The 26,715-nt window shown below is 40.6% G+C and overlaps 1 protein-coding gene across 1 annotated transcript; it reads right to left on the bottom strand.

Annotated features, from left to right (window-relative positions):
* Nucleotides 1–1,491: 1,491 nt before the first annotated feature.
* mrps5 (mitochondrial ribosomal protein S5) lies at nucleotides 1,492–26,094 on the bottom strand. Its single transcript, XM_083987704.1, has 12 exons — nucleotides 26,021–26,094; nucleotides 24,973–25,113; nucleotides 23,099–23,224; nucleotides 22,184–22,297; nucleotides 20,337–20,456; nucleotides 15,376–15,410; nucleotides 8,019–8,109; nucleotides 7,418–7,464; nucleotides 7,229–7,286; nucleotides 3,742–3,804; nucleotides 2,875–3,011; nucleotides 1,492–1,958 (listed from the first exon to the last, which is right to left on the bottom strand). The coding sequence occupies exons 1-12, from the start codon at nucleotides 26,067–26,069 to the stop codon at nucleotides 1,734–1,736; spliced, it is 1,206 nt and encodes a 401-aa protein (XP_083843830.1). The 5' UTR covers nucleotides 26,070–26,094; the 3' UTR covers nucleotides 1,492–1,733.
* Between the last annotated feature and the right edge of the window lie 621 nt (nucleotides 26,095–26,715).

The raw sequence follows: 26,715 nt of genomic DNA, 5'->3' as shown, positions 1-26,715 counted from the left end.
CAAACATCCGGCTCATTCTGCCAAGTTTATCTAATTTCCCATGATTAAGACATGGCCAGGCACAGATTTGTGGATCAAGATTTAATCCAATCTGACCACGATAATCCAGTCAGATCATGAAATACCTGATCACACAGACAGGTGTGTGTGCGCACCATGAACATATTTTTTATAACCACCACAGTAATTAAGCAGACAAATTAATCAGCTCTCTTTTTCCTCGGGAGAGTTTGACCAGCCGATCATCTCAGGGGACAGAAGGCTGCTGCCTCTGAAATGACCCGCTGGTCCCAGTGGTTCCACAGGCGGCTCTTCACGTCTCCACAAACATCGGAGCAAGTTTCCAAAAAGGTGGGTTAAACTGACATATTCGTGATCAAACGGTTACTTTCGGCTCATCCATCGCTTTCGTGTACTCTATCATTTCCAATCACTGCTCTCTGCTCCCTGAATCACATTGCATTAGGAGTGATAAGTTACTGACAGGCTAACTAAGGCCCGCCCTTAGTGCCGGGACTGCTAAAGCCTGTCCATGTCCAACTTGCTGTTATAATTATATGTCAAATGGGTTACTCAAATCACAAGAATTGCAGCTTTCCAGAGACATATTACACAATGTGTCTGACTTAGGGTTAGTCCAACTCTGTCCATGTGTTAATTCAAACTAATCCGATATCTACAATTGAGTAGGTAAATATTAACTCTGCTCTTTTCAATATTGAAAGCCAATAAGGTGGATAAGAGTCCTAAAACTATTACAGCAGCTTTGTTCAGAAGCAGAGCTACAAAAAAAAAAGTTTTTATGGGAAGGACAACAGTGTGGGAGGCCAAAGATCAAAGCTGCGACTTGTAGGAAAATTTCATACAATACATCCACACCCCATCACCTTCGGCTTAGTGTTGAACCTGTGTTAGTGATGTCTGTCCCTTTACAGGACATCTTCATCCTTCCACTCTTTCTTTCAGGAGCTCTGTTGATCAGCAGCAACATGTCAGAAATGTTTCAGTCTCAGTGGAGCAGGTGGCTCAATGCTTCCACCTGCTGATTCTTTTGGGAAAATACAGACACAAACAAACATTATAAAGAATCACACAATTAATCCACACAGACATCTTATCTTTTCCACTGCCTGAATGTGGATGACAAATTCAGTCTTTTTACAAACTTTGTCCTTGTTAGTGTGTAAAAAAATCCATATTCTCATTTAGCCATGTGCTTTTAACAGGTTTAGAAAATTAAAACTTTGCTATTTTACGTTGTTTCCACTGCTGAAGTGGGAAAGCTGCAGGCATCAGGAAAAGAAATGTTTTTGGCCTTGATCATCAGATGTTCTCTTTCACATTTTCTTTACCTTTCACATTTCAATTTCAGTCATTCATTCATTGTGCAACCAGATAATCGGCAGATCAGTGTGAAGGTCAGTTGCTGAGGGAAAAAACACTTTCAATGAGTGAAGCTTTTTTTTTTTTTACATTTACACTTTATTTATATTGTAATTTTGAACTATTCCAACAATTCAAACATTGATATCTAGGTCATTCATTCTTTACTCAGTGTGAATATTGGCCTTGTGGAGGTGCAGGAGAACAATGGTGTCAACATGTAATCCAAGTCCTTGGCTGACAAACAACAACAAAAAGTTTTTGTATCACACACAACTTGGACATCTCTGGTCTTTCTCAGTCCAATCCTCTGTCCTGTGTTGTGATCCAGTAGTCAGTCCGCTCCCATCCTACCAGATGGTGCGTTTGACACCTGCCCAGACTGAGCGTTTGGTTCCCTGTGCGGCTCGCACATCGTCCCAGTGCAGCCGGGTGTTGAGGATCTCGTCTTCAGACTCTGGGTCGGGCTGTACTCCGTCTTTAGGACTCGCCACCACCATGGGCAGCGGGCCTCGCTCTGACTGATACTCGACAACGTGGAGCTTCTTCTTGTCGGCCAGATTCTGGTGGGAATTCTGCAGAAGACATCATAATAATTATAATAAGAGGTGAAGTAGCAGAGAGATGTTACTGAGGCTCTGGAGTTGGTCGCGATGAACACGACTCACAATTGCAGCCAGATGTGTGATTAGTTATGCCAATCAACTTAAAGCTGATAATATGTCGCTGTTGTGTTTGCACTGCAGCATTTACAAAGATAATGATCAGTGAAGGAAGAGGGCAAATTGTTTATCATCATCAGAGATCGTAACATTGCCAACAAAGATGTTTAAAACCTCTTCTTAAAGGGATAATTCAACATTTTGGCAAATTGGCCCATTGCCATAATCGCTATAGTCATAGCAGTAGGTTCGTTGCCTTTAATTGTCGGTGCAAGCTATTTTTAGAACGGCGGAGCAGAGCCGCGAGCTGCTCACAGCTACATACGCTACGGAGGCTAATGGGATTTCTTGGTTTCCCTCATCAAACTCATCAAATACACAATCCAAAAACTCCGAAACGCTCTGGTGGACAAGTTGTTCTAGAGGTAAATTCATGCAAAACAGCTGATGCGCGTTGCCTTCAGGGACAGTTTTTCAGCAAGCATACTCTCTATTTACCTCTTAAACAACTCTGTCTCGTAACGTTCTGTTATTATCTCATAGCGTGGTGAATGTGCAGGTCACAACTTGTCCATCAGAGAGTTTTGGAGTTGTTGGATTGTGTATTTGATGAGTTTGATGAGGAAAACCAAGAAATTCCATTAGCCTCCGTAGCGTAGCCCTGAGCCGCGTGCCGCTCCGCCGTTCTAAAAACAGCTTGCACCGACAATTAAAAGTAATGAACCCACTGCTAAGACTATAGGGATTATGGCAATGGGCCAATTTGCCAAAATGTTGAACTATCCCTTTAATACACAGCTTTCTTTCCCAGTTGCACTTAAAACCTCACCTGATTGGCTAATCCAGTGAAGAGAGCCCTGGTGATGTTTAGGTAATTGATCGATCCATTTACTTTGCAGTACATGTCTTCGATGCCGATCAGCTTGCACAGAGTGATGACCGCACGGTGGCAGTGGAGACCATAACCTGCAAACACAGAAAGACATATTGATGTCTCCAGGGCTGGACACGACAGGTGGACAATAGAAATATATTAAAATAGAAGCATTACTAAGTTAGTATACCCCCTTTTAACTTATTCAAAAATGCTGAATTTGAATATAACATTGAATGACAGGGTTTAAATTGAAAATTCATCTCAACTATAACCCTCCTTTCTTTATAAGTTGTACCAAATAACCAATATAACATATTTATTTCCAGAATAAAGGAGTACAGAATGAAAACAGAATATCACTAATGATTTAAACTGATGCAGCTTATTAAAAACTATTCAACTATTAAAAACACATCAGTTAAATACACTGTCGTTTCGGGAATTGTATCCCATTATGATGATTAAAGTGGGCAGTGTGTTGTGTTTTGAGTTGATGCCATACACTCCATCCTGCTGCTGTAAACACTCACTAGAGGCTAAATGTGCATTAATGCAGCTGAAAATGCACTCCATACATCTATTTGAGCGTCATCATTTTAAAACTACAGAGCTCAGCTGCTTTAGGAAATCACTGAGGCTTTTTTTTTTCCAGAGGAAATGGGAATGAACTTCTACGTTTATGACTCATGTTTAATGTCCTCAGCAGGAATGAAAGGGCTCAGACCGTCGAGAGATCGTAGAATAGAGATGAACAAAACACACCGTCGGTTTGTCTTCTCCTTTAACCTCAGCCACACCAACAAATGAATACAAATGTACCTTCGCTTTGTTTCTTCATGCGCAGCGTCGTCCTCTTGAACTTGGAATCAATGTCGTGGTAAACTGTTGGGGAGGAAAACAAAAACACGACTTGCACTCAGTGACTGTCGAGCAGAGGGAACAATCGAGCCGACACATAATAAACAAAAACAGACAAAATTATTCCACAAAGTCTCATTAAGCTCGTGAATTTTTGTGCCGTTTCCAGCAGAACGCGCTCGTGTTTTGTTTTGCATCCTTTCTCCTGTTCTCCCCCAGGACTCGTGTTTCTCTACCTGCCCACCAGATGTCCTTCCACATGCCAGCGTCTCCCGCTCGCCGCAGCAGCTGTGGTTCATTAGTTATTCAGACACACCGAGGCCCCGGGTGGGAGCTGTGTGCCGCTAAAATGAGGCCCTAATATAAGACGAACGTACAGCTCCACCACTCGAGGTTAAAAATCTAACTGCGGTGTCACATCGCTTTAAAAAATCTCACTGGCTGCCGGCTCCGAGACGCTCAGATGGAATTTAACACGCTTAATGAATTAAGATTCTGTAGCTTGATGATGCTACGGAAGAGAGGAACAACAAGTTATGGATGTACTAGGGAACAAATGGAGAGGACAGTGTTATTAAAAGAAGCAGAGAATGTGGTGGTGCTCATCCTGCCGGGGAAAATGCAAAACTAAATGTCAAGCACACACACACACACACACACAGACACACACAGAAGGAGGGAAACATTTGCTGTGGCTGCAGGGGGCCCAGGCTCACTTGGAACAGAGTGTGAGTCTTTTGTGTCACATGTGACTCACAGATCCATACAGCGACAAAGTCTGAGTACATTAGATTAATGTGAATACAGTAACTGTGACTGGGAATTTTTCAACACTTTAAAAACAACTACACTCAATGACGCAAATACTTCATGACTTGTAAAGCTTTTTTCTTTTTTTTGGCATTATTCATAACTACATTTATATGATTAACTCTCAATTCATAAGATCATCTTTAAAGAGACCACGAGGAGTTTGCTTTTGGTTATAAAAGAGTCTCATATTAATTACCCACACTTGTTAATGGGTCCATTTTCCATAAATATATCATTTTGTCTTATAGTTATTTTGTAATTATGCTCGCCCAGCATTTCCTACTTCCGGTTTCCTGGGAATAACGCCGCCGGATCGCCGTTTATGGTCGGAACTACGACGGTATCTGATCGTCTTTGAACCGCCGACTTTCATTCTTGATCAATGAAAACAGTCTTGGCAAATGTTTTCGCTTTCGTCTGTCTTGCACCAGTCCAAGAATTTCACCGTGCGTGCGGAGGCTCATGGGAAATGTAGTGTGAAAACACTTTCCAAAACTCCTCGTAGTCACTTTAATAAAAAGCCTGTTAACACAGTCACTGACCATTAGTACACGTCTACATCACTGTGCAAGTAGAAATTTACATAAACATCCAAATAGTTGATCATTTACTGACACTGGTTTGTGATTGATATAATACTTGATTCAGGTTGTGGAAAACAAAACAGAAATGACCAGACATGCTGCACAAATTGTTTATATCAATGAAGCTACATGATTATTCACAAAAACCTGGAGCTTGGTCCTGGGAGAGAGGGAGCACTGGTGCCAACAACAAGAACAATAACTGGACGGTGTGTGTGGAGCTCAGACTCACTGCCAGAACTCAACACTCCTCCAGCTTATCAACCTGCAGCTTCCCAGGTGTTTTGCTGGTAAAAACAAACCTGGCGAACAAACAGAAAACAACCCGTTCTGCGTCTACGTTGGGGACAAGCAGATGTCCGACTTCCTGACCATCCAACACACCAATCAAGGAATGAAACTGTTAATCCTCAAGGTGGCAGAAATCCCAGAAATGGACCGTCACCAAAACTTGATTATTATTGTTCTGATCGCTGGATTTATCAACAAACAAAGCAGGAGGGATGAAAACTGTAGCCTACAACACTGTTGGCAACTTTGTTGAGGTGACAGGAGGAGTGATAACAGATGAGACCTAGAGGCTGTTGTTTTTAATATGATCACAAACAGTCACATGAGCCTCTAAATGACTCTTTATCTGAAAGCGTTTGCGCGAGGAAGTAAACAAACAACCAATCACATGACGGTTCAGACAGGTCGCAGATGGTCGCACAGTGCGAGCTGGCATATGGAAGGATCGTTTTTTTTATCTATGGGCCTGCAAAAATTAAATATACCACAGCTCAAACTGGGTGGAAACACACACACACACACACACTCTTCTTGTCTGGTTTCAGGCCAAAGCAGGAAGCTAACTTTCTCCTCCGGTGGGCGCGATGGAGGCTGATGACTCACGCATACGCCATTAATCTTCCTGGCTTTACTCTCCAGCAGCAGCAGCGGCAGCCAAATGGAGTTTTACAATAAGAAAGTACGAGACGTGCATTTTAACTCCTCTACCTTTTCTGTTTTTTTTTTTTCTCCCTCTTTAAACCAATCCATTTTTTTGATTATGTCACTTGCATGAGTTGGGGCATGAGATCGGAGGAGACGGTGCAGGAGTGGAGGAGTGGAAGGGATCCAGGAGAGGAAGAGGAAAATTAGAAACGAGATGGATGTGAAGGAGAGATGGATAAAGAGCAGGAGATGTGGGGGAGAGAAACCAAAGGGGTGGAAGAAATAGAGTTGTGATGAGGGACAGCCTATTTCGGGCACCATTGGTTCTGGAAGTCAAGTCCCATTCATTTTTTTTTTCATATAAAATGTTTCATGGCTCACAGTTGGAAACTCCCTTCTCCTGGCTCACATTTAGTGCAAACAGTGAACAGCTCTAATAAAAAGAACAGACACTATACCTCAGGTCCGCTGCAGGATAATGGATTTATTGAAGGGATTTGCTTAGTGGATGTATTTTATTTGGTTTACTTTACAACAAATTAATTATTCGTTATCAAAAATGACAACATTTTGATTGTGTGCCATAAACTCCTCATGAAATAATGTAGTAAATGCCTCTTTATCTTATTGGCCTAATAAAGCCCTGGTTGTGTTTCCGTGTTTGTAAGGAATTATCCAGTGTGTTTGTGTTTTTAGGATGAAAAGTCACTAAACTTAAAATTGCGTTAAATGTTTTTGGCAAGTGAAAGTTGAGAAAACACCTTCTACTGTACGGCTTAAATCAACTTATTTGTGTATTCTAAGCACTACAAAGCTGTGTTTTGTTTCACAACTGTTCTGATAATTGAAGCAGGTATAATATAATTAAATAATATATACACCATATTAAGGAACCTGTTTTGAAAATATGAAGTTTCTACTAAATTCGGTCGAGGGTGATGCATGATGCAGAAAAAAACGTCGACATGTAGTTTTGTGGTTGGACGTAAAAATATAAATGTGAAATCAAAGTGTGGATAAAAACATCTGGGATCAGCTGCTCAGGAGAAAACAAGACAGAGAGGGAGAGGAGAGGAAAAGGCAAACACACACACACACACACACACTTCACTTACTGGTGTGGTTGTTGTATCGATCTATGTAGTACAAATAGTGGATGGCTCTGTTCTTGGCCTGCACACACACAAACAGAGGAGAGAAGAAAACTTAACACTTAAAATACAGAAGTACAAATTGTGGATAACACAAAACTGACTGACTGATTATTATTGATCGGTAAACAAAGAGGTTTGTGGCATTATTACCTTCCTCAGAGCCGTGTTTCTGTCTGCTGCCTTTCCCAACGCAAATCCTGGAGGGAAGGAGGACAGTCAGCATTAAAACTATGAGTGAGTGAGTGAGTGAGTGAGTGAACTGTGTTATTCATTAATGATGTAGCCAATTATTCCAGATGTTCATGTTTTCTGATGCTGCCAAAATAATGTTATTGATTATCTAGACTCTGGAACCAGATGCTAAAGGCAGGTGAACCTCAGGAGTCTGTGAAAACCTCCCTCAGCACTTTCTATATTTTGCCACTCACTTCTGAAAAATGTGAAAAATGTCAAAACCATTTCCTGTGCATCCCTGTGTCTACAAAGAGCAAGAAAGTTATTACTTTTTTTTTCTTTTTTCCAAACACCCTGAAGCTGTCAAAATCTTTTTTTTGGTTTGTTTCAATGTTTTTAGAAACCAAAAAGTTAAAATGACTTCTTCCAAACCAGGTCCAGGTTTTAAAATAACTGCTCCCATCTTTTTTTTTTTTTTTTTTAATTATTCATCTTTAAAATATATCATTAATGTCTTTATCATATGTGTGTATGAAGATTAAGTTGGTTAACGATCAGTTAATGAATAGATTCAAACCTGCGGCTCCGTTGCCGTTTCCCACAGCGACCAGAGCGCTGATGGATCTCTTCCTGCCCTCTTTGGCCGTCATGTTGAACACACTCTTCACCTAGAAGACACACCAAATGAATTATAAGATGAACATATCTAACATATATCAAGAGAAACAACAGACTTTCTCAGTGATAAAATGAAAGATCATCTCATAAACTCATGAGTCTGGTGATTTATCATGGTATAATAATCATTTCTCAATGGTTTACAATGTGGAAATCGGAGATTATTCAGAGATCATGTCTTCTACCCAGGGCAAATGTTTTTCAACTCACTCCACATGTTCAAAATTCTCATTTTTTAAAAATGTTTTTTCAAAAGTGAAGACAAAAGAAACATCTAAGCATATTTAAGTGTGTGTGTGTGTGTGTGTGTGTGGGTGTGGTGGATCCAAACCAAAATGTTGGTCCACATTCAATTTACTTTCATCAATCTGGGATTAAACAATGGTCATCCTGTAGTTAATATAGCTGCAGTTTGACTTTGAAACACCAGGGGGCAGCCGTGATACACGAGTCCAGAGAGGAGGGAGGTGGGGGGGGGTGAAGGAGGTGATGAGCAGTTCACCGGAGAGGAGAGGGAGAACAAGAGGGTGCAAAGGAAGAGATACAAAGGCCAAAAAGAAGATGGGTGCAGGTCTGAGATGAAGGAGATGAAGAAAGGGAAGAAGGGAGGAGGGAGGAGGAGACAAGGTTGAGAGGAGAGAGGAGGGAAGTCAGAGAAGCAGGGTGGTGGTAGGAGGAGATAAAGGAGATTTGTTGGGCATTAAACACAAGGAGGAAGAAGACGCAGAGGGAGGATGAGAGGAGAAATATAGAAAGAGAGAAGAAAGAAAAGGAAAACAGAGAAAACAAAGGTGAAGAGGAGGAGTGACATGACAGAGCAGCAGAAAGCGAAAGGTCTCAGAGTTGATAATGGTTCGCTTCAAAGAATCACACTGTGTGATTGAATGCAGGACTTTGCCTGCGTCTACACTCGTGTACTTGTACCATCTTTGTGAGGACCTGTTTGAGTTTTAGTTACAGGGACACAGTGACACAAGTGCAGTGTTACACAATGAGTCGAACACACAAAACAGTTTTGCACAAAAGAGTCCAGTTCACATTCGGGTGATAAAAACCAACCAGAAAAGCCAGAAATAAAATCAACTACAAGGGCGTCCAGAGAGCAACACTCTCCTCACTGCAGAGAACATAAAAAAAAAAAAATCAGTTCATTGTAAAATGTTCTTCTCTGGCTCACACCCCGTCCTACAACTGAGTTAAGTTCAAACCGGGTCAAACTTTATGCGTAAACCTGCCAACAAATAAGCAATCATGCATGAAAATAAACCTGCTCCTGACAGAATATCTTGGGCCAAAGACCAACATTTTTCTTTAAAACATGACAAACACAAAGAAGCCGATGTCTCATCTCCAATCAGAATCAGATCCAGATGTTTTTACACCATTTCTATCTTCGTTTTGCGTCGTTCTTTATTAATGATCATTTTAATTTCACATATACTTCACTTATAATATGTGAAGCATCTTTGAGCATCATAAAACATACTATTATGAGTATTATTGTTAGCACTAGCAGCAGTCGTAGTAGTTGTAGTAGTAGCTGTTGTTGTGCGGGGACCAGCAGCTGCCTTCGGGGCACTTATCTGCCCTGAAACACACAGTTCAACCAACGACGCTTTCATCCTCACCAGAGAGCACAAGTGACAGAGCAGTGTTGAATTTTAGCTGAGGGAACTTCAAAGTCGAGATCTGCCTTCAGCTCCTCTGGTTATGTAACACACACATTTCAGTAAAGGGTTTATAATTTGACTACAGGGCCACAGCAGAAGGATTGGGGTCAGGGTAGCAGCAAACACCACAAAACAGTGAAAACATACACACCCCGCAGGAGATACACACAAACCTGCACACACACTCACACAATGCTGTCTCTGCTAGGTCCCTTACACACTTGCTAACACTCGAAACATACTGTATTCTTACCTTACTGTGCATATAGACAAGAGTGTGGGTGTTTTTATAATTAAATATGAGACATAAATGCAACATTATACTTGCATACTATGGCTGCAGGCAGCAACATGTTGTTTCTCACAGTCACATGAGCATCTGTGTGTGTGTGTGTGTGTGTGTGTGTGTGGGTATTGTTGAGAATTTGGAAACAGCGCCTCTGCAAAGATCTCAACCAGATGGGATCTTTGTTTTTTTTGTCAATCAAAATTCAACATGTTCTGTGTAAATGTGATTTTGCAGCAGCTCACAGCCAGTTTCTATTAAAAGTGTGTATTGATGCCTCTGGGGGGGTTGTTGAGCTTTTGGCTTTTTAAATTTTTTTTTTTTTAACGCGCCTCGTTTTCAGCGTAGATGCAGCAGTTTTTGGCGGAGAGCGTCCGTGGCACAGCACAGCAGATGGGCCGAGTTTCTGTCCGCCGGATGAGCGACAGCATGGCGGTGGGAGGATGCTTCTAGCTCGCTCTCACTTCTGTTTCATCTCTTATTTTCTCAATCTGTTGCTGCATGCCTCTCTATCTGTAATGTGTCTAGACTCGGCGGTGCAGGGGAGGAGTTCTCACCACATGGAACCAGAAGACACCGCAGGAGCACAAACCCGCGCCAACAACCAACACTTCTCTGACTCCAACTTTCGAACCGTTTCTTTCGCTGGTGTTCAGAGTTGATATGTTGATCCTAAGAAAACACTGAATAGTGATAAGAGTTACTCCTGCATTGAAAAAGATTTCTTGCACACGCTGCTGTGGAGGACAAATCCCTACAGAAGAATTATTTTATTTGAAAGTTGGTATGTACGAGTTTTTGGAATCGCTACATAGCCTGAACAGCTGTAGCTACAGCATTAATGGATGTTCACTCAAGAGTCTAGAAGAAATGTTGCACGTTCAGACTCAAATTTCATTCCTTTACCTGCCAGTAGAGGAAAGCAATATTTGCTTTTACTCTTATCTCTTCTTTCTCTGTCATTTTTCCCCTCTTCTGAAATTAGCAAGTTAACCAGCTGACAGGCTAATGAGCTAGCTTCTTTGTGATTGACTGCAGCATCCAAGCTAAGTTCAAACTAAGATGAGTAAATAAAGCTACCAAGGTGTTTTTTAAACTTGAACAACAATGGCTGAAGCTCCATGTTTCCATGTTTGGTTGTGGAGAAAAATGACTTACATCATCTTTAACTGCATATTTCATCTGTACTTTATGTCTTATAGTAAGAGCTGCAGCAACAATGTGTTTAGTAGCGCAGCCTATATTGACAAAATGGCAACATGATTTCCCCATTAGCTTCTGGATTACTGTAAATTACTCAAAGGTTTTTGACATTAAGATGTTTTGTTCAGTATAATCTTCACCAATTAATGCCACTTTTGTGAGTTTTTGTGGAAATTCTTGATCAGTTATCAGTTTGTTTTCATTGAAAAACACATGCAGTATTTTAATTACTCTTTATAACTTTAAATTGATGGTTTGAAGCCATGAAAATACATTAGTGAATCACACTGTAAATACTGAGCAGAAGAACAAATAAGTAAGTGTATCTCTTTCCACATTCGTTCTGCAGGGAAATTGACCGAGTTAAAGTGTAAATAAGTCTCTTGTAATGGAGCTCCTACAGAAACAGATTAGATTTCTCACATTTAATTGCAAATGCTGCATTTGGCTGCAATTTACAATCAATTTGGCTTCGTGATGAAGTAGAAACTCTCAAGTCATTTCCAGTGTACACACACACAGGGCCTATTTCTTCCACGTCTTTGCTGTGGTGAATCTAAAACATCCACAGGTAAATCTACAAGACTTTCTCTTCACACTTATAACTAAACATTTCATAATAGACAGACCAGATGTCTAGTTATTGAGAATAATGACATTTTGACTGTTTCTATTTTAACTGGTGCATCTTTTCCAGCCTTTACAGCACTTGTCATGTGACGCGTCACGCTACGCAGCCAATCACTGTCACCGTGAGAGATGACGTTGGAGAAATAAGTGAGGAGATTTCCTTACCGTAAGCACTATTTTCCTGAACATGCTAATAGAGTAAAGTTATTAAAGGAAACTGTATGTATGTATATAAAACACACATGATTTTATTATAAATAATCATTAGTCTGTGCATCCATCCTTCCCGGGTTGAGTTCAACCATCTTGTTCCCGATTAAAGTCGTGTCGCTATATTAACTTTCACCAGCGCTGTGTGATGCGACGACTGTCGGCTTTCATCTTCAGATTTATGAATTTGTGATTTCTATCATCTTAATTACGATCCGTAAAGTGAAAATCTTTGATGCTGTTAAACAGTTACAATATCAAACTCAGCAAGAGAAGCACCATTAACTCATAAATCCAATGTAAATGGGATTCCTGCAACAGTGGTTTCAAAGTACAGGGAGTTTTTTGCAGCAGGGATTATTATTTCCTCAAATTTCATGCAGAGATGAGAGAGTATATGAACTTTTAACAACCTGTATCACAAGAGTTGCTTTTAACAAATTAATAACCAATGCCCAGTATGAGAATTTCACTTCAGTTATTGAGCTGTCCACATGTCTCGGCCCACTCTACTACATCCTTGTCACAATGCAACAACGTCTAATGTAATTGAAAGTTCTTGCAAAGTTGATCTCATCCAGCCCGCTGCCTGTTTACTTTCAGTAAAACTTTTCAAGGTTATTCAGTTCAGGGAAGAGTGAGAGGCTTTAAAAAAAGAGACAAAAACCTCTGTTCTGACACTGAAGACGCTCCATCTCTGTTAATGAAATCACAGAGTCCCGTCCAAGTGGCTGCTGCTGCAGCTGGAGAGTGGCCATCGACATCACTTTCCTCTCCATCACTCTCCTCCCATTCTTCTCTCCACTGTTACCTCTGCTCTCCGTCATCCCTCGCTCTCTCCTCCATCTCTCTCAGGTCCAACTAACTGCACCTTTTACAGAGACTCGGCCAGAGACTGAGTGATTTAACTTGATGGGAAATGTTTTCATTATCTGTCTCTGTACTCTACTCTCTTGTCTCACTGGTAAAACTGGTTCTTAGTTATAAATCCAGCAGAAATAGAGCAACAAAAACCTTCACTCTTTTAACGAAAATATCTATAACCTAACTTGTATTTCTGGCCACAAATCTAAAATTCAGTCACTTTTTAAGCTCTGTTTTTGGTCTCCACCAACTCCAGATGTAAATATCTTTCTCTTTCACTGGTGATGGTGAGCTGGTTAATTGAACATCTCCATTTAAAATCTTTTCTTTTCTCTTATTTATCTCTAAAAAAAAAGTAATTTAATACATAAAAACGATACTGTGAGATCCTCCAACAAACATATTATCAATATACTTGTATATTAATATGAGATCTCTACTTGTCACACATCAGTAACGTACAAATCCTGTGTAAGACATGTGTGGTTGGAAACTTATTGGATAAACCAAATCCAAACATTTCAGTGAGTATGGTTGATTTATATTTTAGTACCAACTCAGATGAGTCCACGACACTTGAGACTGAATTGGCAAGAAATAAATCTGGAACAAAATCTCTGGTCAGACTTATAATTAAAAAAAAATATATATATTCGGGCCAAGTGTATGTGGCACACTGTGTTTAAAAGTATGGCTTCTTGTATTTAATTCATGAATTTATTCATCAAAATAAAGTTGTTTTGGTGCTGAAAAATGTTTTGAACAGTTATGAAACATTTCCAACGACGCAGTAAAGACTGATCAAAATCATCAACCGCATTCACAGGAACTGTATAATTATGTGTAATCTCTGTATTCTGTACTGATTACTGGTAATGCATTTAGGTGATTTCATGAATATTAATTATTGGAACAGGTTTGTTGAAATATTAACTTTCTCTACAATTTAAGACTTAATTTTATTATTAATGTCACACAGTCAGCCACCTTTTCTCCATACTTTCTTCTCACCTTCTGACTTCCTAACTCACTCTCACAGTTTGTCCTCCACCCCCCTCCACCATCTCTTCCATTTCTCCTCAGCTTTCTGTCACCCCTTCTCCTTCCCTCCCTTCTTCCCTCCCTCCTTCCTTTCTTCCCTCCCTCCTGCTGGATGTGTTCACTAATGGCATGCCGGCATCATCGTCCTTGGGAGACAAGCCTTTTTATTCCAGTAAGCCTTTTTCATTTCATTAGGCCTGAATTTATAGTGGCACGCACACACCCAGACACACACACATACACACATGCAGACTCCACCACACACACACACACACACACTATATTTATAGAGGGAGAAGGCACCATAAAAGCATCCGTCAGTTTCCATGGGGGGAGCCTAATGTCTGTGACACCACTTTTATTTATGCGGGCAGGAGAACTGGGGAAGACTATCAATGTGACACCAACAAATTTGTAGACATACAGATCCAACGTCAAAAACAAACTGAAACAAAGAAGAAAAAACACTTTTGTGGGGGTACAATGTGTGTGTGTGTGTGTGTGTGTGTGTGTGTGTGTGTGTGTGTGTGTGTGTGTGTGTGTGTGTGAGAGAGAGGAATTGGCCACATTAGTTTAGCGAGGTCCATTAGTGGTAATTGGATTAAGGTAAAGTACATGAAGACAGAATCTAAATGAACGAGGTCTGTCCATGCAGCTCTTCGTCTCTTTCTCTTTCTCTCTCTGACACAGACACACACACAGACACACACACACACACAGACGCACACACAGACACAGACACACACACCCGCACAGGCTAGTATTGAACTAAGCAGTGTGACCAGGGTTTGAGTGTGTTAGTGGGTGAGAGCTCATCCCTGGAGAGTTGCCGGTTCAACTTCTTGGCTTCAGATTCAGTCTTGTGTTGACAACATGAATTCAGTCTCACCATTGAAACTTAAAGGGATAGTTCAACATTTTGGCAAATTGGCCCGTTGCCATAATCGCTATAGTCATAGCAGTAGCTGCGTTGCCGCGAGCTGCTCAGAGCTACGCTACGGAGGCTCATGGGATTTCTTGGTTTCCCTCATCAAACTCATCAAATACACAATCCAACAACTCCAAAATGCTCTGGTGGACAAGTTGTGACCTGCACATTCACCACGCTATGAGATAATAACACAACGTTACGAGACGGAGTTGTTTTAGAGATAAATACAGAGACTGCTTGCTGAAAAACTGTACCTAAAGGCAATGCACATTGGCGATTTTGCATGAATTTACCTCTTATCCCTTTAACTGACGTGACATTTCTTGACTGAGTTTGTTTGCCATTTTATAAACCTGAGTTATTACAAAACAAACAACCAAGAGAAATGATGTAGAATAACACCTGAAGATCAAACACTCACCTCGATGACGCGCGAGTCAAAATCGTAGTATGTTTCTGTGGAGATAAAGAGAAAGAAAGTAGTTGGTTAGAAAAGAAAAACAAAAAAAAACACTTCTGGGCACAGGTGCACACACTCAGACAAATTAAACCAGGCAAAATACCCAGAAGCCCTTGCAGCAGTGTAAGAAGTCAACACTTTTCATTGTCAGTGACCTCTGTAGGATGTTAAGTCTCCCAACAGCAGCCTGTTCACTTCTACCCAATTAACAACAAACAAAAGAAGAGAGCTGACTCGAAGGCTCGGAGGACACAAACACACACACACATACACACACACACACACACAAACACAAACACACAAACAAACACCTCAGCTGGGACATTAGCCCACCATCTGTAAGAAACTAAACCTGATCAGAGACAAGCAACCTAGTTACAGCTCTCCGCACATCACATTCACCAGGGCCCTGTGTGTATTTGTGTGAGTGAGAGCGACAGACTGTGTGTGTGTGTGTGTGTGTGTGTGTGTGTGTGTGTGTGTGTGTGTGTGTGTGTGTGTGTGTGTGTGTGTGTGTGTGTGTGTGTGTGTGTGTGTGTGTGTGTGTGTGTGTGTGTTTCACTGTGTGACAAGAGAGGAAAGATCAAGGGGAAATGAAAGGAAGAAAAACCACGGAGGATGTGAGGGGAGCGGAGAAGAGGAGAGGAGAGAGTGAATGAAAAGAGGAGGAGCAACAAGCGAGAAAAATGCGCTTTGCAGACACAGAGCCTCCGAGTCCCTGGTCTGTCGGCAGCTCGAGGTAAACAGGCTGAACGCAATCCTACCAGCACAGAGCGAGGTTTTAACGTGTAGCCTCATAATAAGACTGGGGGCAGGCGGCCGGAGTGGATCCGCTGGAGGAGGTGATAAGACCAGAGAGAGATGTACGGTACCTCTGACGGCTTCAGTTTACATTCAACCTTCAACCTTCAGTCCTGATATGAACAATTAATGGAAATATTATCAACATTTCAATGTGGAGCCAAGTGCAACATCCTCATTGAAGGAACTGATTATCTTTTGATAATAGTAAAGTAAACATTGTGGTGCCTCAGAGAAACTCTTGTCTACACACAGATATTTCTTTACTATGTGATCCCATAAAAAAATCACTTCCTCATCAGTCGAAATATTTTTCCAGAGAAAATGAAATGCAAAAATGACTAGAGTTGCACCATGGCAACAGTGACCAGGACAACTGGCAATAACATTCAAGATATTTGGCGACTTTCATATAGAAATAGCCTACTGGGTTTGACACTTAAAGGGATAGTTCACCCAAAATTCAAATTTCACTCATTATCTACTCACCCTCATGTCAACTAAGAGCTGTGAGAATTTTCAGAGTCCTACGTAGGGGTGGGACGATATGGGTAACTCACGATTCGATACTGTGGCGATATTTGGCCCACGATAATGATAATATCACGATACACGATATCTGCGATATTCGATATATTGCAAGAAATTTCATCAACGATATATCACGATATATGTGGATGAAAAAAAAAACATAAAAAGGAAAAAGTCTCATGCATTTATTCCAAAACTTTGTACAATGTACAAATGAATAAACACTGTACAGCTGGAGACATTAAAGTGCATGAACATTAATAACATGTCTTATGTAAACCAAGACAGTGCTTTATGATACTGAAAAGTCAGTAGCAACTTGTTTTATGTAATTTTCCATTCATGGTATTTAAAAATCATTTTCTGTAACATTATAAGACAGCGCCACCCCCATTTTATACAAGTGCAAGTTACAACAACATATTTCAATTGGATTTAGGTCTGAAACATGATTTATTATTTGAAAAAAAAATTGAAATTTTTTTTTTTTTTTTGAATTTTTTTTTTTTTTTTGAAAAAAAAAAATCGATATTTAAATATTGAATATCGATATCGTATCGCGGTATAACGTATCGCGATATATTGCCATATCGATATTTTTGCCCACCCCTAGTCCTACGTTCCTTCTCTGAGTTACGGGGGGGTCTGCGCAGCAGTATTTGTCCATATAATGGTTGTGAATGGACACCAGAGCTCTTCGTCCAAAAAGACACACCAAAAAACATCCAAATACCTCCATACTGCTCGTCTGTAATGTCCCTCTTGTATTGAAGCCCCGACATGAGAAATTGTTCCGCCGGTCAGTGCAAATCACGTGAGATTTGCACTTACACAGGCAGAGCAGTGAACTGAGACACTGGGAGCTTCCGCTACAAACAAGCTTAAAATATAGACTTATTTAATTTTTTTCGGAACAATTTCTCATGTCGGGGCTTCAATACAAGAGGGACATTACAGACGAGCAGTATGGAGGTATTTGGATGTTTTTTGGTGTGTCTTTTTGGACGAAGAGCTCTGGTGTCCATTCACAACCATTATATGGACAAATACTGCTGCGCAGACCCCCCCGTAACTCAGAGAAGGAACGGAGGACTCTGAAAATTCTCACAGCTCTTAGTTGACATGAGGGTGAGTAGATAATGAGTGAAATTTGAATTTTGGGTGAACTATCCCTTTAACCACAAAAACACAAGGAGGAACCAGCAGAGACAGACTGTCCTGCATCATACCATTTACATTTATGAATTATTACCATTATAATAATTATTAATATTATTATATAATCATTTATTTTACTTTGAATTTATGATTTAGGCTGACTATTGAGAGTTACACTTTAAGCAAAACTGCACAGGAATCTGTACAGACACTACTGCTGTGATGTTTGACAAAGAAAGTTAAGTTAACGTAACTGAAGTTTGTTGACTGTAACAAATGCACGGTGAAGTCTGTGTCTGACTGGAAACACAGGTGGTAGCATGTTTGTGTTTAGCAGGTTCAGTGTTTGCAGTGGGTTGGCATAGATGCATGCCAACCTCTTTTAGTTATGGCTGATGAGCTGGTGTCATTGGTTTTGTACTGGACTGAAAACATTGACCTGTTTCATAGTGACCCATCCAATAGAAACAGTGGAGATATTTAAAGACTTTAAAAAAAAAGAGAGGAGTGATAAAAACAGGACATGGCTGTAAAATATAGCAGAGGAATGGTCTGGTCATTGAGGGTCAAGAGCACAGAGGGGAAAAGAGACGAGTTTGTGGGAGGAAAGAGACAAATAGAGAAGGTGATGAAGAAGAAGAGGGGAAGGGGGGAGGAGAGAGAAATGGGATGAAAGACCGGAGGACAGAGAGACTGAGTGTAAAACTGAACAGCAATGACAGAGAAGGTATAGGAGGGGAAAGAAAGACAGAGTGACAGAAGAGTTAAAGAGACTAAGACAGAGAGGAGGGGAGAAAGGGAGACAAGTGAAAGACAGATAGAGGCGGAGAGAGTGAAGGGTATGAGAAGGAGAGAGAGAGAGAGAGAGTTCTGGAGACAGACAGTGTGACATGGAAAAGCAGGGAAAAGGAGAGAAAGAGAGAGAGGGAGAGAGAAAGATGTCGATCTAAATAAGGAAACTGTCCCACATGGTCGAATCCTCATCTTCATCAGGGCCTAATGGGCCACCGTACAGGCCTGTCGCCATAGCAGCACATCCCTTATTACTCCTTTAGTGCTCCATCCATCCCCTCTCTTTCCAACAGTCATCGCCGTGTCTTCCAAACCCACGCCACTCAGTATATCAGAGTGTGTGTGTGTGTGTGTGTGTGTGTGCGTGTTGTCGCAGTGAGACTTGCTGTGTCATGAGATAAGACTCATTATTGCTTCACCAGGCGGCACAGGAGGAGGCAGATTTACACGTCTTCACAGAGTGTTATGCAGACGTGAACTAATGTGAACCTCCGCACAAAGGCATGTTTCTAACTCTGGAGGGAACTATTGATTACAAAAACAACATTCAGCAACTACAAGAAAAGTTCATTCTGTCATTTCCAATGATGTAATTGACGCTCTTCATAACAAACTGTGCAGTGGGAATTAAAAATGTGTTTATTTTAGTTTTTTGTGTAATTGACTAGTGAGAAAAAGCTTTCATTCTTGTTTTGATACAAGTTTGGGGTTTGGAGAGTGTGTCAGACAAAACTTACAAGAAGGGACAACTATTTTTTGACTTTTTAAACTAGAAAACAAACTGCAGACTAATCTATTATAATTAGATATCAGATGCATAAATCAACACTATTACATGTAAATCCAACTTAATTGCTTCTGAAACAAGGGATTGATATATTATTCTCATTAAGTTACTGATTTGTGCAGCTCATTTGTGTCTACAGACAGAGAGCTCTTGGCCTATTTGTAAATGTTCTCTGCCGTGGGACATTGTTTCTTGTCGCCGTTGGGTGTTGATGATCCTCGTTTGGCGTGAACATTGTTGATTTTCAAAACAAGAGGTTATAAAGCGACGACAGAGCAGAACCTCGTCTTCAGTGCTGACTGAAGGTCAATGGTTATTCTCAATACATGAGTCAAAATATAATTTGCAAGATGTTTGTAAATTTGTTGTACAAAAAGTTAAAAAGAGACTAAAAGGAGATGTATATCTGTTGTTGGAGTTAAACTATGGAATGATGCTAACCTGGATTTACGAATGTGTAGTTCATTTTCGGTTTTCAAAAAAAATGGTATGCAGGGCAATTTTTGAAGGCTACAAATGTTAATGTTTGTTTTCTTTTGATTTTCTCTGATATTTAATTGTCTTTATTACTATATATTTAAGTACTGTTAACCTTATTGGTTTCGGTCTTTTTCTGGTTTAGTTTTGCTTTTATGTATGTTAGTTTGCTTTTCATATTGTAAGAATACTGGGTAGCTTAATTTGGTATGTAGGACAGGCATTAATATAAGCATTATGCTTCTGCCTATGCCTTTTCAGTACCTTGTTGATAATGTTTGTAGCTATTATGAAATGTCTATTATGTGATGTGACCATCATCATCATCAAGGACACAGTGAGCTGCTACTGTAAAGTTTTTTTTTTTTTTTTTTACCTCCGTTGGGTCCGGGGTCGGGGCAGCCCAGGCTGATGCCGCCCCAGGAGTTCCCCGTCCATCCTCGCTCCCTCTTCACCTTCATCTTCCTCCTCCTGTCCCACTCCTCCCTCTGACGCACTGCAGGGGACGGAGACACAGAGAGAGAGAGAGAGCAGCACATTTAACACCGGCAAACCCCCCAAGAAAAGTGTACACATGCCGCAGCTGACTTCAAAGAGATCAACGCGATAAACACGGCGAGGCGCTATCCGTCATTGTCAAATTATCCGTGCAATTACTGTCACACACACAGTGGAGACAAAGTGGCAACTTGTACCTCACACCTGTGATGCTTATGCTTCTCCACATTAACTCCTGATTCCCCCCCCCCCCAGGGCCCTTCCTCCTAGTGGCTCCTCTCCTGTTAAGTAACTGCTCTTTGCTTTAAGTGTTTGACGGATGTGATCGCAGTGACTGGTGGTGTGCAGTCAGAGGAGCATTTAACACACGGCAGCAGGTCAATGCATCTAGGCCTGGAGACACGGTGGAGACAAGCTGCTGGAGTTCAAACTGAGCATCAGAGAGAGGAGGAGAGGTGATTTAAGAGACTTTGAATGTGGTGTGGTTGTTTGTCTGAATATTTCAGAAACTGCTTATCAACCATATCCAGTATCCAATATCTAAGAAGTTTCTAAGTTTCTTATATATTCAATTATTCAATATATAAGAAGTTTCTATCCACAAGCTGTCAGGCTCCTGAATCAGAACATGTTTAACATGTTTTTACTCGAGGGACAGCACAGTCTGGGGGTGTAGTCAGGATTTCATTTCACTGCTTGTTGTAAGTGTACACTTTAACTATGCATGTGACAAATAAATAATCTTGAATCTATCTGTTATTGCCTGTTATTATGGTGGTGGGACTCCTTTTCTTTTTTTCTGATGTCTTTTTTACTTTTTGGGGTAAGGACAGTCATGAACTAAGTCATTTTGGTTTGGATGGTGGTTTGTTCTCCTTCCTGTTTCGATATCTTTGTGAATACAGAGAGCACTTGTATGATGTTCATGTTTTGTTTCGATAAAAATCAATAAAATCTATTTTAAAAAACAACCATATCCTGGGTTTTTAAAGGAGGGTGGTCTGAAAAAAAAGATAAAATATCGGTAGTTCAGAGGCCGGAGGAACTCAACTAACTCAAGTGCCCACTCGTTACAACCGTGGGATGCAGAGGAGCATCTCTGAATGCTCTGGTCTAATTAGACTGTGATATTCAGATAGAGGGTCAGAGCGTGGTGTAAACAACATGAAAGCCTGGATCCATCCTGCCTTGTGTCAACCGTTCAGGCTGCTGGTGGTGGCGTTGGTTTTAACAGTGTGGGGGCCCTGCAGTCGACCTGACTATAGCTGCTGACCATGTCTGTCCCTTTATGGCCACAGTGAACCTGAATCTTCTGATGGCTACAGTACATCCGGTGGGATAACGCACCATGTCACAAAGCTCAAATCATCTCAAACTGGGCTGATATGAAAATGAGTTCACTGGACTCAAACGGCCTCCACAGTCTCCAGATATCAGTCTAATAGTGTTTTCTACTTTTGGGATGTAGTGGAACAGGAGAGTTGCTTTTATAGTGTCACATAGCTGCAGCAGACCGATCTGCAGCAGCTATGTGATGCTATAAAACCAAAGATGAGTGTTCCCGGCACCTTGATGCATCTGAAGTCTGAAGGCAAAAGGGTCCAACCAACGCCAGACTAGCAAAGTGTATCTAATAAATTTCATTTCATTTAAAATGAATGCTCATTACGTAATGTGTGTTTGTGTGCGTGTCTGAAGTCGGAGCATCCAGTGTCTGTACTGTACCTAACTCCGCCTGCACCTCCAGCTGCTTGGCTTCGCTTCTCCGAGTTATGGTCTGCATAACCTGATCCTTTACCACCGGGCTGTTGAGACCAGGCCACAGGAAACCACCTCGACCTGCGAGTGACAGACACAGACAGAGAAAAAAATAAAAATGTAGAGAGAGAAATAGTGCGAAAATACATGACACCTTTTAGCTTAGTGTAAAAAAAAATAAAACAATACGACAAAATGTGCCTTGTGTTTAAATAACTAAAAAAATAAAGAGGCTGAGGAGATACAGTGTGTGTATCTGTTTAAAGTGTCCACACCTATGAAATTTTTTATTTTAAGATTTTAAACTTTTAGATTTTAGCTACAGTACTACTCATCTTAAAAATAAAAAAAATTCCATTGAATAATGAATGAAAAACACCGTAGAACAGTTTGGTTTTAAAAAAAGTACATATCCAAGGACAGACGTATGAGTCGCGGAGGTGTAAAGGGTGATAAATGAGAGACATTTAGTTAAAGTGAGAGCAGAGATGAGCAGAGACACTGTGACACAGAGACAGAGACTGAATGAAGACTGATGATGGCTCCTCTTAACAGAAAAGTGAATAAAGCAACTCAGGAACGCAGGAAACAGAGACAGAGACAGGCAGAGAGGACGAGGGGGTGATTCCTCTCCCTAGCAGCAGAGCGCCGTCATAAATTAATCAACACTAACTAATGAATATTCTAGTTTGTCGTGTCCGTCAGCTGCTTATTAGCATTGGGAAGACACAGTGGTGCCGACCCACAACTCCGCAGCAAAGCAGAGGAAATGGTGACAACACACAAACAGAAAGATGTGAACAAGCACATTTGTTTGTACATCAGCAGAGAATGAAAGACAAACAGAGAGATAGAGAGAAGAAGGGACAGGTGATGTCTCACCTTCTCCGATGGTCTGTCCCCGGTTCAGGTCCTTCTTCATTTTGCGTTTGGTTCTTTTCCCTCGGCCCTTTCTGGCTCCGGCTCCCGTCTCTGCCAACACGCCTTTCCACAGCTCATCAGCCGTCACTGTTCACACACACACACACAAACACACCAAAACATAAACATAAAATGATCTTTACTTTTTTATCCATAAAAGAGAGGAAGGAAAAAGAAGGAGAAAAGCAGAAGTAAGAAGGAAGAGGAAAAAAGGGAAGAAGTAGAAGAAGAATAGGAAGAAGGAAAAGAAGGAAAGAAGAATAGAGCAAAAAGAAGAAGGAGGAGAAGAAAGAAGGAGGAAGAAAACATAGGAAGGCAAAGAAACAACAAGAAGAGAGAGAGATAAGAAGGAACGAGGGGAAGATGAAGAAGGGAGAGAAGAAGTTATAGAGGGAAGAAGTAAAGAAAGGAAGGAGGTAGAGGAAGAGGGGAAAGAAGAAAATGGAGTAAGAAAGAGGGAGGAAAATAAAGATGATGGAAAGAAGGAGAAGGAGAAGAAGAGAAAGAAGAGGAGGTTTAGAGGAACAAGACGAAGAACAAGGGAAAGAAGTAGGACAGGAAGAAGATAAAGAGGAAGAATAGAAAAGAAAAGAAAGAAGAAGCATAACAAAGAAAAAGGAGAAAAAAGAAGAAGGATAGAAGAGGAGGACAAAAAAATGTATTTTCAGCTAAAACACACCAACACCTACAGTATTCGACTGTAAATTCCCATTGAAGTCTACTCTAGACTGTTTGTTTCCATCAGATCCTGAACTTCTCACCTCCACAGCTCTGAGCTCAGCTCCGACGCTGCTAATGACTCTGTGTCCACGCTCTCCGAGCCCGTGGCTAAATCTCGAATCAGCAATTTCACTTAGAAAACTAAATTAACGTGTGGCACTAAAACAAGCCGCAGCGAGGATGTATGGAGCCTGTGGGCTGTAACGGCTGCGAATAAAGATGTCCAACAAGTGACATATGGGATCGCCAAGGGACTGTAATTAAAGTACACTAAACTCTTAGTGTTTGCAAAGGCCTGACACGTCCAGTGGGGACAGCACAGACCCAGTTTAGGACCTGCAGTATATCCACAGATTAAGACCTGTCTAAAATCACCGCACATCAGTGAGCTGGATACTAAAAATAAAATAACACAACTCAAACTCTACTAAGAGTAAAAGATTTTAAGACTCTTTGTGGAGAAATGTTTAACCCAAAGACAGAAACAAAGACAGTGTGTTGACATCCCTCCTATCTATCTATCTATCTATCTATCTATCTATCTATCTATCTATCTATCTATCTATCTATCTATCTATGCAAACAGAGGATCTAAGGAATCGATTAAAGAGTAACCCCAGATCAAAGGTGCAAAGTTGTTAAATATCAGGGATGTCCACGACTTTTGGCCATTATTTAATTGATTATCTTCCAAGGAAGCACAAACGAGCGAATAAAAGGAAAAAGAGAGGAAGAGAGAAGAGCAATAACTGTGGGGATATTGTGGTTTAAAGAGCAAATCTCCAGCCAAAACTTTGGTGTTTTTGTTGAATCCATCAAAATCAGAGCTGCAGCTCATTATTTTTTGGATGTAGTTAAAAAGTTGTGGTATTTCAGCTCAAGCACAATTTAATCCTGTGGTATCACAACTACAATAAAAAACAACAACAACAACACTGTGGTAAAAATGAACAAAGCCATTCTGTTGCATGTAACGTTACGATTTGATCCAAACTCACAAAGGAAAGTGATGATTCACTCATTCACTGTTGGCGCTACCTGAGATTCAGTTCTGTTCTCCAATATGGAGACAAAAGATTATGGAAACAAACAACATTTTGATAAACTGAACTTACACTTGTTGAAGAAGCTGCCCTGCCTGGTTTGCTGCCATGCTGTTGCAGGAACCGGGGGAAGTGCAGGATTTCTTTGGAGCAACGCAGCTGAGCCTCGACTCACCTGAGCTGCTCCAACAACGGTGCGGAGAGGTGCAACACCTGAGAGAGAGAAAGAGAAATGCATCAAAATTTGCATCAAGCAGCTTTAATAGAAAGGCACACCTATGAATATAGAGAAAACATGTTATTGTTTTTGTTTTGTTTTCATTAATTTGACCTTGTTAGGTTGAAGTGTTCAAGAGTTACAGCGGGTTCTAGGAAATAAGTGTTCATCTCATCAATATGCAAATGTATGAATAAAGAGGTTATCATGGTGTCAGGAGCTTCTTTTATTCAGAGGAATTGAAATCCCCACAGGAAAAAGAGACAGTGAGGAAAGTAACGCCTGATTTAAGTTTGTTATAAGTGTGCCGAGTTAAAGCACACACTCAACCATTGCACAACTAATCTAAAGTCATTTTCTCAGATGCTTCTGCACCAGTAGGTAGACAAAAGTAAATTAAATTGAAAGAAATTTAAATGGAGTCTGGTCATCTCAAAGAAGCCCGTGGATCACGAATCATCAGCACTAACACGCATAAGACAAGCATCACTACACATTTAAAAGATAGTTAACAATAAAAGAAATGTAGGCCTACTTAATATCTTGATAAATAGCCTAACAATTAGAGATCAGAGCACGTGAGCAACACCCAAGAAAATCAAACACATCGCCATAAAAATGTGAAATGCGAAGGTCTGAATATTTTTTCTCAACTGGATAAATACATAATTTCAGACAGCACTGACATTATAGATATTTTACAGACACATTAGATCACAGCCGGTGCCTGCAGTAATGACAGCAGGCTAATGACAGTCTGGTCCGGGGTCAGTGAACGCACCACGACCAGGACCAGAGCAAAACCGTCTCACTGCAGAAACATCGACACTGAAAACAAACTCATATATAAACACTGCACAGGTTTAACCAAGCTGTGGAGGATAAGAAAGAGAAATAATTCACCTCCGACTGTGATGCGGAGGGCACAGCACACCCGTACGGCCGCCGCCATGTTGGATTTGAAGGGTCCTTCAGAGGACAACAAGGTGACCGATGTACGCCTGTTGAAAAATACGGAAATGTACCTTACAGTCTATGAAATGTAGCCTACAGGATCTTGATTTTTTTTTTTTATTAAATTGTGTGTATTTTATATTGAGCAATGACAATACAATATTAAACTATTATTATATTACATTGTATTATAGCCTATTATATCATATCATATCATATCATATCATATCATGTATATCATATCATACCGTATTACAATTGTCACTGGCTACCTTACAGTAATTTTGCATTTAAAACATGGCCAGTTTATAAAATGTGATGCATTGTTACAAGGCCCAACAACAAATAAGTGTTTGAAGCACCATATTTGTTGCTTTTCAAGCTGTTATGAGTGCATGACTTTCATTAGTAGGCCTATATGAAACAAGAAGAAATAATTTCAGCATGAATGACACTAAATGCTTGTGTCGTTTCTCTGACAAGCTCACACTACAAGGAGGCAAGACAAAATCAGAGCAAAACCAGAATTAAGGAGATTTTCTTTCAGGAGGATGTCGGTTGATTGGCTGCACATAATTACGTTTTTTTTTTTTTAACCTTTTCCCCTGATATTAATCATCACATCAAGATGAGAAGAAACAAGA

The sequence above is a fragment of the Trachurus trachurus genome (genome assembly GCF_905171665.1).
Source record: "Trachurus trachurus genome assembly, chromosome: 15".
NCBI lineage: Eukaryota > Metazoa > Chordata > Actinopteri > Carangiformes > Carangidae > Trachurus > Trachurus trachurus.
The sequence above is the reverse complement of the archived record's forward strand: the minus strand, read 5'-3'. Positions and strand labels throughout refer to the sequence as shown.